This window comes from Echiichthys vipera (genome assembly GCF_963691815.1).
Source record: "Echiichthys vipera genome assembly, chromosome: 19".
In the NCBI taxonomy this organism is placed as follows: Eukaryota; Metazoa; Chordata; class Actinopteri; order Perciformes; family Trachinidae; genus Echiichthys; species Echiichthys vipera.
In genome coordinates this window covers 6527564-6543336 of record NC_139844.1, presented here as the reverse complement: position 1 = coordinate 6543336, position 15773 = coordinate 6527564, and the positions used below count along the sequence as shown (strand labels likewise).

Sequence of the window (15773 nt, the reverse complement as noted above, 5' to 3'; positions counted from 1 at the left end):
CTGCACTACTTCTTTCAGTAGTGTCCAATAAGAAGCTCACTCATGAATAATTATGGAACTCTTGACATCCTGGGACAGAATACGACTTCCACGTGTCCTGACAAATGCTATAAACATGTGTCCTGTTTGTGTGCTCAGAATGCCGTCGTGGGCGGCTTCGTGTCACACTACCTGCTGGAGAAGTCGAGGATCTGCAGACAAAGCAAAGAGGAGAGAAACTACCACATCTTCTACCGACTGTGTGCCGGAGCCTCAGAGGACATCAGGCAGAAGTTCCACCTCAGCTCCCCGGACACGTTCAGGGTACAAACTCGTGTTTTATCTCAACAGTCCAGCTGTGTGCTTGGTTGTCCATAAACCCACACGGGCTGGACACACACACACACAGACACAAATCAGTCAAACAGACACCACAGATGGACAGATAGATGGATACTGCGCAAGATGGATGGACACATCAGATCCCATCACAGACTCCCTCCATCAACTACAACATATTGTATTTATTTTTCTCTACACCATAAAGCGTTGTTGTTGTTGAAAACACATCAATGGTGACATCATCATGAACACACAAACACCGTCCTGCTCACACAAATACTCACTCAAATGTGGATTCATCCACTGCTGAAAAACAGTCCCAGACAAATGCACTATTTCCTGTTTCTTCTTCCTTTTAAAAAAAATGTTTTTTACTAAGTTTCACTTGAATTTCAACAGCTTCGATAATTAATATTCACAACTTTACGTTTTTCTATCTACACAGTACATAATTTACAAAATAGGTTCAAAATGAAATAAAAATACAAAACTTCAGTACTTGTGACAGCGAGGCAAACTCAAAAGAGATAGGTTTAAAAAAATAAATAAATATATATATATATATATATATATATATATACAGTATATAATTACAAAATAAATAAATAAAAAGGTCCGGGTGGGGGGGTGTTTGAGTGTGTGTAAAAACTACATTGGCCATCTGTTTTTTAAAAGGTGTTTTTAAAGAGTTACATCTTCACAGTACACATTTATTAACTTAATTAATAAATTAGAAAGTGAGTAAAAAGCAACGATAATTAATGTTCTGTTGGCATCAATAAAAATAAAACGTTACAGACGCTACTTTCTAGCTCTAAAATCGAACTTTAACAGAAAGAAGAAATAAAACAAATGAGAGAAGAAATAATATTTTATCGTCATTAGTTTTTTTTCTCTCTGTTCATGCGGCTGTAAAAATGCAAAGCAGAACATTATGAGGAGCTTTTAAAAGTTTAGGGAATTGTCTCTGTCAGAATACTGTGGAGAAGTAAATCAAAATGATTTATATAACCAGATATCACACATCATAAGTGGAGAGTAGCAGCAGGTGCTGGTGAGAAGGATTTCATCTGTGAGTATGAATAAACAGATAATTTAATAAGGGATGTTTGTATCTTAAAAGAAACATATTTTTCTTCTGTCTTGTTTCATCCAATTGATGGAGAGAACAGATGTCCTTCAACATCTGGACTCTCCACATGAGACAATTGTGTCTGATGATGACAGATGTGATGTCACAGTGCTCATCTTCATTGTTTAAGGGACATATAAAGCCGCCTCGCTGCGCGCTGAATACACTGTAGGGGTGGGTAGCAAGACAGAAAGAAGGTTAAAAGTAAAAAATAATTTCTTCTGACGTGGACTTTCCATACACACAAACAGCTACCGCACACAAGACAAGTTTAAGGTTTCTGAGGACAATATTTTTGTGTAAGTAAGAGTGTAATTAAGTGTTACAGGTTTTAAGGTTAACAGATGCAAAGAAATACCAGCCTGAGTGTCCCATAAAAATCATACAAATTAGTATTTTAGTATACCAAAAGAAAAAAAGACTGAGACACAAAAAAAGAAGTTTACAGAGACTCTAAATGACTAAAAATGCACACAAAACCAAATAAAAAACCTAAACAAATAGCTGCTACAAATGACCCAAAATAAAGTAAAAGAAAACCAAAACAAAATGACCACCAGGAGGCGCAAAATGACTGAAGATAAATGTAACAAATGCAAAGAAGAAGAATACAAAGAGATGCAAAACAGGCCAATGCAAAATTAGAAAATATTAGATGCAAAATGACCAGAAATTATGTTAAAGAGACACAAATGACCACATAGAAAAGGGAAACTCACAGAGACGCGAAGTTAATAAAAAGTTTTGAAAAACAACCACAAGATGACTATAAAGTGCAAAATTACAGAAAGAGTGACCACAAAGAGACACTAAGTAACAGAAAATTGACACAAAAAGACCCAAAATCACTACAAAGAGACACTTAAATTACTGTAAATTGACATAAAATGACCCAAAATCACTTCAAAGAGACACTTAACGACTGAAAATAGACACAAAATGAACACAGAGACACTTAATAACTGAAAATAGACACAAAATGACCAAAAACGACCCAAAATCACTACAAAGAGACACTTAACGTCTGAAAATAACACTAAAATGTACATACAGATTCTAAAAGACCCAAAATGACTTGAGAGAGACATAAATGACCACATAGAAAAGAAAAACATCTAAAAAAAATAGATGCAAAATGACCACAAAAGGACGAAAAAGTCAACTCTTTGAGACTATGAGTTTGGGGGCCTTGTTCCTGTGTAGACAGAATGGGGGGCCTCCGATATGTCTGTGCCCAGGGGCCAGTTGTCTCATAATTCGCCCAGGTGTGTGCACAGGGACTCAAACTCTGAGTGGGACTCAAACCCCTGAACGCCTCACAGAGCGATTATGCACTGACAGCGTTAGGCAGCAGATGGCGTCACTGAGCCGTCACTGAGCTGCTGTCACACTCTACCCTGTGTTTATTAGTCTGATTTATCTTTTTACCATCAGGTTTGTTTCCCCTTAATTGTTCACCTCCAGTTATAAACAGAGAACCTACAGTAATGGCTGCAGGGAGAGTGGGTAATGCACAGATAATGGCTCTTAAAATCCTGCTGCTGCTCCTCAAATGAAAGAAGTATTGATCTTTGTCTGGCCTGTCAGCGTCGGAGCTCTTAAACTGAATCTGTGAAATGCTCCCAGAAAATAGCAAAGTTTAGACCTTAAAGTACAGAAACTAGATGGTTTCCAAGTACTTAGAAAAACATACTATTCTTTTGTCTTTCCAACATATTGACAGCTAATTAACTTTTACTAGATAAAGCCTGTACAGAGGCCAGACATGAATTTTCGTATATATCAAAGTACAAGTGAAAATATTTGATGGATAATAGACAGGAAAAAGTATCTAAACAATTGTTGAGACAGTAACTGTGATTAAACACACACAAACCAAACACATCCAGAAACCAGATGGTTCCAAGTACTGAAGAACCACTTTTCTCTTTACAACAGATTGGCAATGAATAAATATTAATTTAAATTCACCCTTTGAAGCTAATTGATGCAAATTGCTCCCCTTCTTCTCAGACTCAGAACTCTAATGAATCTGAACACAGAAAATAATTGTATGACAAAAGCAAGAGTTTTTCATTAGTTGGAAATGCACTTTCATGTAGAAAGTTAGATGAGAAAATGAGGGGCCACTCTTGAGTCTTTACGCTAAATATGAAGCTACTGTCAGCTACTGTCAGCTACTGTTAGATTAGCTTAGCGTAAAGACTGGACACTGGAAAACAGGCAGTCTGGCTCTCTCCAAAGGTAAATAAAAATATCCAAATTGGACGTGTCTGGATGGTAACCCAAGATTGGCGAAAGTCTCGCAAGATGGTTGAGGTTAGGCATTGACCTTGGATGGTTGAGGTTAGGCATTGACCTTGGATGGTTAAGGTTAGTATAAGTCGTCGGGAAGTGAGTCTAGCGCCATTTTTTTCACGACCATATGAATCTCACCAATAAACAATAAGCTACAAATCATCTTTTAATAAACTGTCAAAGTCTTGCTTTAAAAAAAGATATTTTTCTGATTCAATTCCAGCTCTTTGTCATGGAAGCTTGTGCAGATTAACAGTATTTGATTCCTCTCCGTGGCTGCAGTACACGGCGCTCGCTTTTGTGTCAAACTGCTGCACTCTGTGGTAATTTACGCCGCAGAGGGAAGTCTTGCACACACTGCCGTGATACAGAGCTGGATTTAAAATTGCGAAAGTATCCCTGTGAGTCTTCATCTTACAATAACACAAGGAGTCTCTCCGTGTTTTTAAACTGCATGGAAATGCACTATCATATTCTGGTTAAGGCAATACTCCGGTTACCCCAACGCCATGTAAACACCGTACCCCGGGTAAAGTCTGAGTTTTCATACCCCGGTTAACAGACCTAGAGAACTCCTTCAGTAATCGGAGTATTCGTGCATGTAAACAGTGGTTCTGATGTATGATCTGGTTACACGTCTGCGCATGCTCTGTGGGTTTCTGACCCGGAAATAGGATCAATCAGGAAGCAACGGTGCCGAAAAAACACAACAAAACGAGCGTTTCCTTTAAACCAATGGAGGACTTACTGCCAAGAAGACCCGTTTCTGTGTTAATTCTGTCCAAAAGTCGTCCATGTTCTCCACGCCTTTCCAGTCATGATTTTGACAAAAGGTCATCTGGAAGAAAAAGCCGTATTCCAACCTTCTGTATGCTGGCACCACCTACTGTACTGAAGGAAGAGTTACTCCGTCATTTTCCCATTCAACCTCTCTCATGTTTACGGGGGAAACTGTAATACTCTGATTATTCCCTTAGCCGGGAAAAAAAAACATATTCCGGTTAATACTGTGCAGGTAAACGCACTGACAGAGGGAAGTCTTTTATCTGCACACTGTGCCATGACACAGAGCTGGATTTAAAATTGCAAAAGTATCCCTGTGAGTGCAAACACAACTTTACATCGAACTATAACTCAAGGAGTCTCTGTCTCGACCGTATGAGCCGTTCTCAAGAACACTACGATTAACGCGTTCTTGAGGCCAGGCAATCGGCCCGCTCCTAACGGGCTCTGCACTTCTCATCTCATCTCATCTTCAACCGCTTATCCGGGGTCGGGTCACAGGGGCAGCAGCTCTAGCAGGGGACCCCAAACTTCCCTTTCCCGGGCCACATTAACCAGCTCTAACTGGGGGATCCTGAGGCGTTCCCAGGCCAGTGTGGAGATCTAATCTCTCCACCTGGTCCTGGGTCTTCCCCGAGGCCTCCTCCCAGCTGGACGTGCCTGGAACACCTCCCTAGGGAGGCACCCAGGGGGCATCCTTACTAGATGCTCCTGAACCACCTCAACTGGCCCCTTAAATGCAAAGGAGCAGCGGCTCTACTCCGAGTTCCTCACGGATGGCTGAACTTCTCACCCTATCTCTAAGGGAGACTCCAGCCACCCTCCCGAGAAAACCCATTTCGGCCACTTGTACCCGCGACCTCGTTCTTTCTGCACTTGTTTCTTTTAATATGTAGATATATGTTTGACTTTATTTATTTATGTATTTATTTTAACTGTGGCTTGAAAAACTCCTGAGTAGCTTCGGCCTTCATTTGACGGCATTTCTGAGAAACCCAACTTGTCCTGAAATTAATAAAATATGGCATGCAGCGAGTGCACCGAGATGCCTGTAAATAACAGGATTGGAAAAACCTCCTTGAGTTTAAAGAGTTTGAAGGAGGGAATTATACAAACAAGGCGTGATGATCTATATTCATGCAATAACGAGAACACTAAGGAGAAGAAAAACTAAATTAAACACAATAACTCAGCAGCAGTAATAACACAAACAAGTGCTTCCTTCTCCGTAGTTGACTCAAGGCTGAAATCACTTTGTCAGGACGAAGCTGAGTCATCCTCGTCTCCACTTCTGTTGTAGAAGGATAAAAAGGATGTTTGTACAGAGTCATCCCTTTATTGGCAGCTCAATTCAATAGTCTGTTCTCAGCTGCGTCATTGCCAGGCCTTAAATTGACGACGTGCGCTCTGCGGTCTTCGCCGGTGTCCCTCTGCAACTTATTACACCTCCCACAATCAGTCCAGCCGCTTTTAATGGCTTCATATATTCTAACGGCTTCCCCGGCTAGTGAGGGAAAGTGAAAAAGATCCAGGGAGCGACTGAGCTCAAATATATTCAGTTTACTGTCATAGAGGAGTAAAGAAATCAAAATAGATTCACATTTAAGAGGCTGAGATCAGAGAATTTTGACTTTTTTTTGGGGGGGGGGGGGGGGGGGGGGGTATTTTTTTGGCAGTTTTTTTTCAAGCCTTTATTGTATAGGACAGACGGGAAATGGGATGAGAGAGAGAGAGGGGGAGAAATCGAATAAATTAAATCAAACTTTATTTATAGAGCACATTTTAAACGACCAACGGTCGACCAAAGTGCTGTACTCTTCAGAATACAATACAATACAATTAGAATAAAAAAACCACATAAATTACAGTAGACTGGTGTCACGCTGAAACTGAATTAAAAGCCATGGAGAACAGGTGGGTCTTCAGTAAGGACTTAAAAATCTCTAGGGTCTGGGCTGATCCAATATGCCAGGGCAAGCTGTTCCAGAGCCCAGGGGCAGCCGTCGCAAGGCTCGGACCCCTCTGGTTTTTCAGTCCAGTTCCAGCAACATTTGATCTGCTGACCTCAGCGCTCTGGCTGGATTGTGACAATGTAAGAGTTCAGTTAAGTACAGTGGTGCCAGTCCATTTAGAGCTTTGAAAACAAATAACAAAAGTTTAAAATCACTCCTGTAGCGGACAGGGAGCCAGTGTAGCGAGGCGTCTGCACTATTCTAACCACTGTTCCACCGGCCGGCCTGAATTTTAACTTTTTTTCTCCAAAAAATTGTCAAACCAATTAATAGATCGTCTTAGATAGATGTCTCGTATGGTACAGAATTGTACTTTAACTGGTACAATTTGATAAGGTACAAAAAAGGAGCAGCACTGAAGAGTAAAAAAATGTCTCTCAAAAGGGTGCCCCCCCAAGCGACAAGCATTCGTACCCCTTTAGGTACACTCTGGTACCTCTATTTGTGATTGTGGATAAGGGCAGCCCAGGGCTGAGCTCAGCGGCCGTGATGAAGCTTTGTCTGAAGGTCAGAGGGAAGGGACGATTAGCGTTTGGGGCCCAACTTTACACCGAAACCAACTTCTGTTGAGTCATAAATGTAAGTAATCGATTGGCGTTAAGTGTACTCAGGTGTCAAAAGAAAAAAGGACCAGAAGAAGAGTAGATTTTAGGGGTTTGAGAAGGTAAGGAACAAACAGAATATGATAAAATAATAAGAATTTGGAGGAAAGGAAGCATGAAAAGAGGAAAAGGCATTTAAGAAGAAAAGAAAGAAAGAAGGAAAGACATAAATATGAAAAGAAAAAAAACAAGAACGGAAGGAAACATGGCTTAAAAGAAGACGAAGGGGACTGAAGAATAAAGGGAAATGAGGTTACAAATAAAGGAAGGAAAGAAAGGACAGACAGGAGTACTGAATAATGTGAGTCAATTAAATAAAGAAGGAAATTAACGAGGCAGGACATGGGGACATAAATATATAAAGATGGAGTGAAGGAAGAAAAGAGGGTGTGAATGATGGAGGCAATGAAATAACATTTTAAATAAGTAAAGAATAAAACGAAGGATATAAGTAAGAAACGTGGAAGGAATGAACAAAGGGAAGAATGAAGGAAAGAAGCTGGGGTATAAGGAAATAAATACAGAAAGAAGGAAAATGAATGACATGAAGGAAGGAAAGGTATAGAAAAGTGGGAACTAAGGTCAGAAAGGACAAAAGAATGAGGGGAATAAAGAGGGAAAGAAATCTAAAATGAAGGATGGAAGGCAAGAAAGGTATGAGTAGAGGATGAAGGAAGGAAAGAGGAACCAAGCAAGGAAGGAAACCGATAAGGAAACATTAAAAAAGGAAAAATGAAAGGAAGGGTGAAGGAAGGAAAGAAGTCTGGATATAAGTAAGTGAATATAGAAAGAAGGAACGGTAGAAAGAAGCAAAATGAAAGACATAAAGGAAGAGAGGATGCAGAAAAGAGATGATGAGAGAATGAGGGAAATACAGAGGGAAATGGATATAAAGGAAGTAAAGAAATGTAAAGAGGAGTAAATGATGGAGAAAAAATGGAAGGAAAGAGGTGCTATTGATGAAAGGAAATAATGGGAAAGAAAGCCAGTAAAGAAGAAAGAAAGAAAAAATAGGGAAAGGAAGGTAGATAGCAAAGAAAAAAGAAAGTAAACAGGAACAAAAGGAAGGAAAGAAGTGAACTAGTATTGGAAAACAAGTGACGACTGGAAAGAAGGAAATATGAAAGGAGGGAAGTAAAGGTCAAAAAGGACAAAAGAATGAGGGAAATACAGAGGAAAGGAAATATAAAGGAAGGAAAGAAAGGTAAAAAGGAGTAAGGGATGAAGGAGAAAAGATGGAATGAAAGAAGAAGGAAGTTCAGAAACCTATAAGGAAAAGTTAGAAGAAAGAAGAAATGAAAGGACGGCAGAAAGAAATAAGGAAGGGACGAAGTCGGAATATAAGGAGATAAAGAAAGAAAGAAAGAAAGAAAGAAAGAAAGAAAGAAAAATAAAAGAAATAAAGAAATTAAACAGGAACAAAAGCAAGTAAAGAGGAGGAAAGGATAAAGGAGAAAGATGGAAGGAAAGAGGAGACAATGACAGGCGTAGGTAAGGAAACAGAAAAGGAAAAGAAAGTCTTTAGTTCAGGAGCCTTGGAGACGACACCGCGGTGTTCACGGAGAGTCGGAGGGACAGAACGGAGAATGTGTCCCATGTGAGGTGCGTTGAAGAGATGGAGGGCTGAACCAGCGTGGTGGCGTCCTCCCTGTGGCATCGCCCGTAATGAAACTTGTTGTTTATATAACCCCCCCGTCCAAAGACATCTCTCTTTCGTCCCTCCCCTCCTCCGAAGACACCGGGGGAGTCTCTCCACATACAGCTGGAGAGGCCAGCTGGTGGGAAGCCATTAAAACTGGTGCAGATTTAAGTTACAGAGGGGACGGGGTTGCCATTTGTGCAAATGCTAAATTAATGTTTTAAATTAATTCTGAACAGTTTTATGTCCTGGGACCAACAGAAAAAGTTGAGGGTTTCTTCTCATGCCAGACACGGACACAAGTACAGGAGGGAAGATAAAAACGAAATTTGTTTTGGGATCAGAAACTTTCCCATCTCGCTGTGGTTTCAAACAAAGCCAATGCAAAGACGTCGGCGCTGGTCCCTCTGTACGGATGAAGAACCAGCCGCCCTGAACCTCTGTGCCGTCTCATTTCAAAATAAAAGAAACATGAGGGTGATGAAAATATCCTGGTACAGTATATGTTTATGTGGTTGCATTACCAGCAGCCACAGAGGCAACATTGTAGCAGTAAATAAACAACGTTCATTTAATGCATAAATTAATAAATAATTGTATCATGTAATGCTTAATTAATGAATAAATAAAGAAACATTGAATTCTTAATACATATATAATTATATAACAAAATGCTGAAATAATGAATAAATAAATGAATATGGTCATTTAATGCCTAAATAAATAAATAATTATGTAATTTATTGCTTAAATAAAATAATAAATAAAAAATAATGATGTAATTAAATGCTTAAGTAAATCAATAAATAAGAAATTAGATATTTTAATGCTTAATAAATATATAAGTATATGTTCAGATGCTCAAATTAATGAACACAAAAATAAACATGTAATTTAATGCATAAATACATAATTATGTGATGTCACGTTTAATTAAATGAATAAAAAAATATTATTCTTAAAAAAATGAATGAATAAAAAAAAGCGTAATAAATCTATAATTAGAGCGAAGCCTTCGGACTACACGATAAGTTCTGAAAACATAATGATATCAAAATCTCCCTGTACATTATACTTTTAAGTGTTTGCATTAGCGGCAGTAACAGATGCAACACTGTGCTTTGTTCTCTGAGGTTTGTGCTCACTTCTCCCCGTTTGTTGTGTTGCAGTATCTAAACCGAGGATGCACTCGCTTCTTCGCCTCCAAAGACACAGACAAACACATCCTGCAGAACCGCAAGAGCCCAGAGGTACAGTACCATTCCATTTCTCTCTCTCATAATCCTTTTTATTTCATTTTTCTGAACCGTATTCTATGAAAGAAACCGATGAAAGATGAAATCAAGTCCATAAAGAACCTGAGGAAGACGGAGGGGGAGTGTCAGGAATATTTCTGGCTTCATCCTGAACAAAATGCACAATAGAGGGTTAAAGAAGTTTGATACAGACTGAGTGGGTGCAGTTTGAATGATGTGGTGTTAATGTGGTGTAATGTTGAAACTACCTTTCTCCGCACAAACACAGATGTGTTAAAATTCCTCTCAAATAATGAGAAAAAAGATCTCGGCTCAAGGTAGCTGCCCATGGAGGGGTTTAAGGGCTAAAAAACAAAATATCTAAATACATAACTTAGTATATAAGTATACTGTATGCTTAAGAAGAAAAAAACACAATTAAATGTTTAATAAATGTATAATTATATAAAAAGATGCTCAAACGAATGATTGGATAAAAAAGAATTTAGTGCTTGAATAAATAAATAATTATGTCATTTAATGCTTAAATCAATGAATAAATCAAAAATAATTTAATGTTTAATAAATGTATGATTACATAATAAGATTCTCAACAAATGAATAAATAAAAACCATTCAATGCTTTAATAAGTAAATAAATAAAACGAATTGAATTCTTAATAAACATATAATAAGGTGCTCAAATGAATGAATAAACAAGTATACATATATAAATGTTAAATGTATTTGTTTTAATTAATTTATGAATTCCTATATATATATATATATACACATGCATTTGTATATTTATTCATATGTACCTATTCATATATTCACACATTTATTTATTTTACTTTAATAAATGAATACATTTAAATATACTGTCATTTGTCCATAGTGTAACTTGCTGCAGTGAAATAAATAAATCTTTTAACTTGATCCATCATAAGAACTATAAAAGCCTCAAACAGAATAAGGACACATTTTAGGACACTTTTATTCCGCAGCAGTTGCAGCTGACATCACATCTTGTGTTCCTGAAGTGTTTTTTTGTCCTCTGTGTTCTGAACTCATGCAAACAAAGAGCAGACAGAGTGAACCCCGTCGTCATGGCAAAGGAACACAATCGCTCTGCAAACTCCATCAGCGTCTCCCTTGAACCTGACTCAGCAGATTCTATTTAGATTTACCGCCTCCAGCTGCCGTTGTCTCCCTCGCAGTTTTTTCTGCAGGACAGTTTGCACTTTTTTTGATTTACACCCCGTCACCTCCTCCTGTTATCTCACGGCTCACTGTATCTGTTAATCCCCTCGTTGCTCCCTGTCCTGCTCTCTCACATCCTCCCGCTGTTGGCTCAGTATCCTCCTCTCATCTCGTCTGCACAACGCATTTATCGGGGTGATTCTGATTAGTGGCTTTCTGCGTTAGCCTCTGGTGACTCGACGTAAAGCCTCAGACCAGCAAATCCTCTGATAGGACTGCCGAGTTTTCTCCCTTTGAGAGGAAATATTAATGTTTATTTCTGCAAGTCATGAAAGGATTTCACCCCGTTGACAAATTAATCCAAACTCGGCTTGATTCTTGTTAAGGCACGTGCCGACTACTGAGTTCCGTTGGTGATTTTACATCAAGACGCCAGGGAAAATCTCTTTCTTCTTCGCCCTCGGATGTTTGTCCCCTCTCAGCCGCATGATCGAAATGTCATCAACCCGACCACTCGCTTGCTGTGAATTCTCTAATTACACACGGACTCAATCAGACATCACACAGACTTCTTACTGAGCTGGCAGGGTGAAGTTGTGTTTAATGTCCCATCCATCCTGATTGGGACACTTGCGTCCTCAGGTACAGCTCCTTCGGATTATGAAGAGATACATTCAGGGTTGCAGTAGACTGTGCTGAAAGGGGCCCAAGAAAGACTGAAGCAGAGTACAGATGTGAGCAATGGTGATTTTGTTGCGTATGAATTCAACTTTCAGTTTCAGGAGTCAGAATGTGTCATTTATTCCTTTAACTTGGTCTCACTTCAAGGCTTAAAGTCATAATCCATAAGAGTTGAGACACGTTATTTCTAGAGGTTTCTTTGGCGGTAAGATGTTACTGTAGGTAGTAGGAGCCTCTGGGACTTCATCTCCCAGAGTTCCTTTAGAAAACAGTGTCGACTGTATGACGTCAGGAAATCTGCGGCTCTCACCTGCAGCGATGCGGCGTGATGTCTTCACAAGCTCCACACTGACAGGAGGTCCGGAGAGAGAAGAGAGACGGCGCAAAAAAGCGTCACTGATTGATTCACTTGATTTTAGTGCGGGAAAGTCTCCACAGACAGTCAGATCGTGTTTCTCCTCAAAGCAGCAAATACAAGTGCTTTCATTAGTGGGTCATATGATCAATCACCATTGTTTGAACTCACTCTGATAGTCTGCCATAGAAAGGACCTTAACACACAATTAACAAGATGAACATCTTGACGGATTATTACTTTAAAGGGGAATTTGGGGTTTGAATAATCCCGAAATAGGGTGAGAAGTTCAGCCATCCGTGAGGAACTTGGAGTAGAGCTGCTGCTCCTTTGAGGATGTTCAGGATCATCTAGTAAGGATGCCCCCTGGGCGCCTCCCTAGGGAGGTGTTCCAGGCACGTCCAGCTGGGAGGAGGCCTCGGGGAAGACCCAGGACCAGGTGGAGAGATTAGATCTCCACACTGGCCTGGGAACGCCTCGGGATCCCCCAGTTAGAGCTGGTTAATGTGGCCCAGGAAAGGGAAGTTTGGGGTCCCCTGCTAAAGATGCTGCCCCCGCGACCCGACCCCGGATAAGCGGCTGGAGATGAGATGAGATGAGATGAAGATCCCGAAATTTTCCTTTAAAATAAAAGTTTTAAAAACAGACAAATATAGAAAGCTAATAGATGCAGGCTTTTCTTTTGTCTTTTTTCTGAGAGTTTCTTCAGAAATTTAAGCCCTAAGATTTCCACATTTGTCTTCAAACCAGAGCACTTGCAGTCAATTTAGTTAGCAGTTGGTGCTGAAGGACTCACACAATTTGTTTGCAAATAAGAAGACAACTTGTGCTCCTCAAGCAACCGCGGAGGGAAATAAAAACACACACAATAATGCCTTTTTGCACAGCCACCTTCTGAATAAATGTGTGTAATTATGATGCTCGCACCACATTAAAGAAAACCTCTGCAGCAGATTATCTCAACAACAAAAGAGCCTCTAACACATCGCCCTGTTATGTTTCTAGCCTGCTTATATAATCTCATGATAATCAGAATAAATTTAGATGCTTATTTTCCAGCGTTTTAATTAGCAGCCTGGCAGAAAGCCTCTGCACAGCACAAAGACGTCTAATGCGCCAATATTAATAAGAAATGAGAAATGAGCTCCCTCCTTCGCCTTCAGCTTTTGATTAATTATGCACAAGTATTCCATCACAGCGGCCGTATGCGTGGCGTTTCTCCACAGTGCATTATTATTAATTATTGTGACCGTTCAGGGGAACGTGGACAAGAGGTTTGTGCTCTGCTGAAGATGGCCGACTCATAGTTCCAGACGTAAAGGTTCATAATTAAATTCATCACTTTCTCTGAAACACAGAGGATTCACTCCGTATTTCATTTTGTCATTCCTTTCAATAATGTATCATCATTTGTTTTAAGATTTTAATGCATTTCCATGTCCATGATTATTTAATTTATTTCCACATAGACGTCTGTAACTGCAGTATTTCTTCTTGAACATTAGTTTCTCTTTTCTTTATTAAAATATAAATCAACAGATGTATCTGAGTGACCAGTTAATTATGGTAATTGTCTTTATCATTTAAAAAAAAGAAGTATTTTATATTAGAATATTGTTTCCCTTCTTCATTTCCTCTGTATTTGATTATTGATGGGAAGAAGTTATACTGTATTTGCATATTTGAAAACTCAAAACTGGGAGGACCAGGAAATTCTACCCCCCAACAAGTCCCTGATTGGACGCTAGTACTTTCCAGGGCTCAACACTAACTTTTATGAATGGCTTCATCACGTTTTTATGGTCTCAAATAACCAATTAAAACCAAACTTATCAGAAAAATGAACACTGGAATGATTCAGAGTGATCACAACAACCTCAAAGGACAGTAATCATCTTTGGGGAAACATTTATTTGATGTTTACAAATACCGACTCCACCCTCAAGGGACAATATGTATCTCGATACAGAGGTCACAGTACCATACAGTGGGGTTGTCACAATCCTAGAAAGACGATACCGATACTCCATACCATTTTCGATACCACAGGGAGAAAATGACAAAACATGAAGGCAGACTTTTTAAAATAAAGATTAGAACAATACAAACATCAATAAGAACACTTTGAAGTTGTCTGACGTAGTGAAAATAAGAAAATATAATATGACAAATGTTTGTTTGATTGTGTTGTATCGCTCGGGGATTTCTGTGGACATTAAATGATTCCATGAAGGAGGTTAAACCTTGGATTCAGTTAGTGAATCAGTTGTTGTTAGTCAGGTTTCTCCACAGTGTAAACAGGGATCTGCTTCATGCTAATGTATTCAGCTACAGTCCTGTTTATCTTCTGTGTTTCTGCTGACTTGGCTCCATATTATCTCTGCTGATTAAACAGAGTTGGTAAAGCAGCTGACACTGTTTCGTGTCTCGTTGCTGGTTGACTTTTCACACACACGTTATTGTGTCCTGTTAAATTAAATTAACATCTCTTAACATTAGATGGACAGGACTGATGATGTTAGGTGCTTAGCTCTGCCCTTAACATCACTGTTTATTATTGGTAAATGGTAAATGGACTTGTACTTATATAGCGCCTTTCTAGTCATCTGACTACTCAAGGCGCTTCACAGTGTCTGTCACATTCACCCATTCACACAGACATTCACACTGATGGCAGTGGACATCTACATACCATCTAATCTGATCTAACCATTCACACCACATTTACACACCCATGCGCAGCACGGGGAGCAATTCGGGGTTCAGTGTCTTGCCCAAGGACACTTCGACATGTGGACCAGGGGGAGATGGGGATCGAACCACCAATCTCTCGAACAGAGGACGACCCACTCTTCCACCAAGCCACAGCCGCAAGCTGCTTGCTTTACATCCTTAGCCTTTCCCTGCCGTTAGCCTCGTATGCTACATTAGTCCAAACGGCTCTTTTGCTTTGTCCGTTGTCTACTCAAACTGTCTGAAGGTCGTCCAGCAGCAGCAGCAGCAGCAGCTGTGTTCAGTCGGCTCAGTGTTGTTAACGTGATGAACCAGCGTTCATGTGCTCAGAGAGACGAGCTGTAGCTGCTGGGGGACATTACGGGTCAGCTGGAGGAGGCGGAGGCTGCACTGTTGGTATCTAATCCGATACTTATTTTTTAGACAACCCTATGGTATTGCAATGCACGTAGATTTTTGAATTATTACCAATATTCCAGATGTTTTGGCTTCGGTGTTCTCTCGCTGCAGAAATGTGACGCCCATTCATCTCTTTTGAGTTGTGACAGTAAATGTTGGTTATTCCCCTCACATCTGTCTTTGACTTTTCTGAACTTTGAAAGTTTTTCAAACACGATTTATATAAAATAAAGAAATCATGCTATCTCCGCTTCACCTTACAGCTGTGATTGTGAGAAGCTTCACTGCTGTGTGGTGGCGCTTCAGTGTAACAACTCTGAGATTAAATGCTGAAGCCAAAGAAAAAACTGAAATGCTTTTAATCGAAGTCGTAACTAGAA

At 39.6% G+C, this 15773-nt stretch overlaps 1 protein-coding gene across 9 annotated transcripts in view; it reads left to right on the top strand.

The window, feature by feature from the left end:
* Window positions 1-15773, top strand: part of LOC310961663 (unconventional myosin-VI) — a 160363-nt gene that overhangs the window by 37268 nt on the left and 107322 nt on the right. For all 9 annotated transcript variants that reach the window (XM_083933826.1, XM_083933825.1, XM_083933824.1 and 6 more), the window contains exons 9-10: window positions 139-303; window positions 9957-10037. In XM_083933826.1, the coding sequence (XP_083789952.1) occupies window positions 139-303; window positions 9957-10037 (246 nt within the window). The remainder of the gene's footprint in view (window positions 1-138; window positions 304-9956; window positions 10038-15773) is intronic.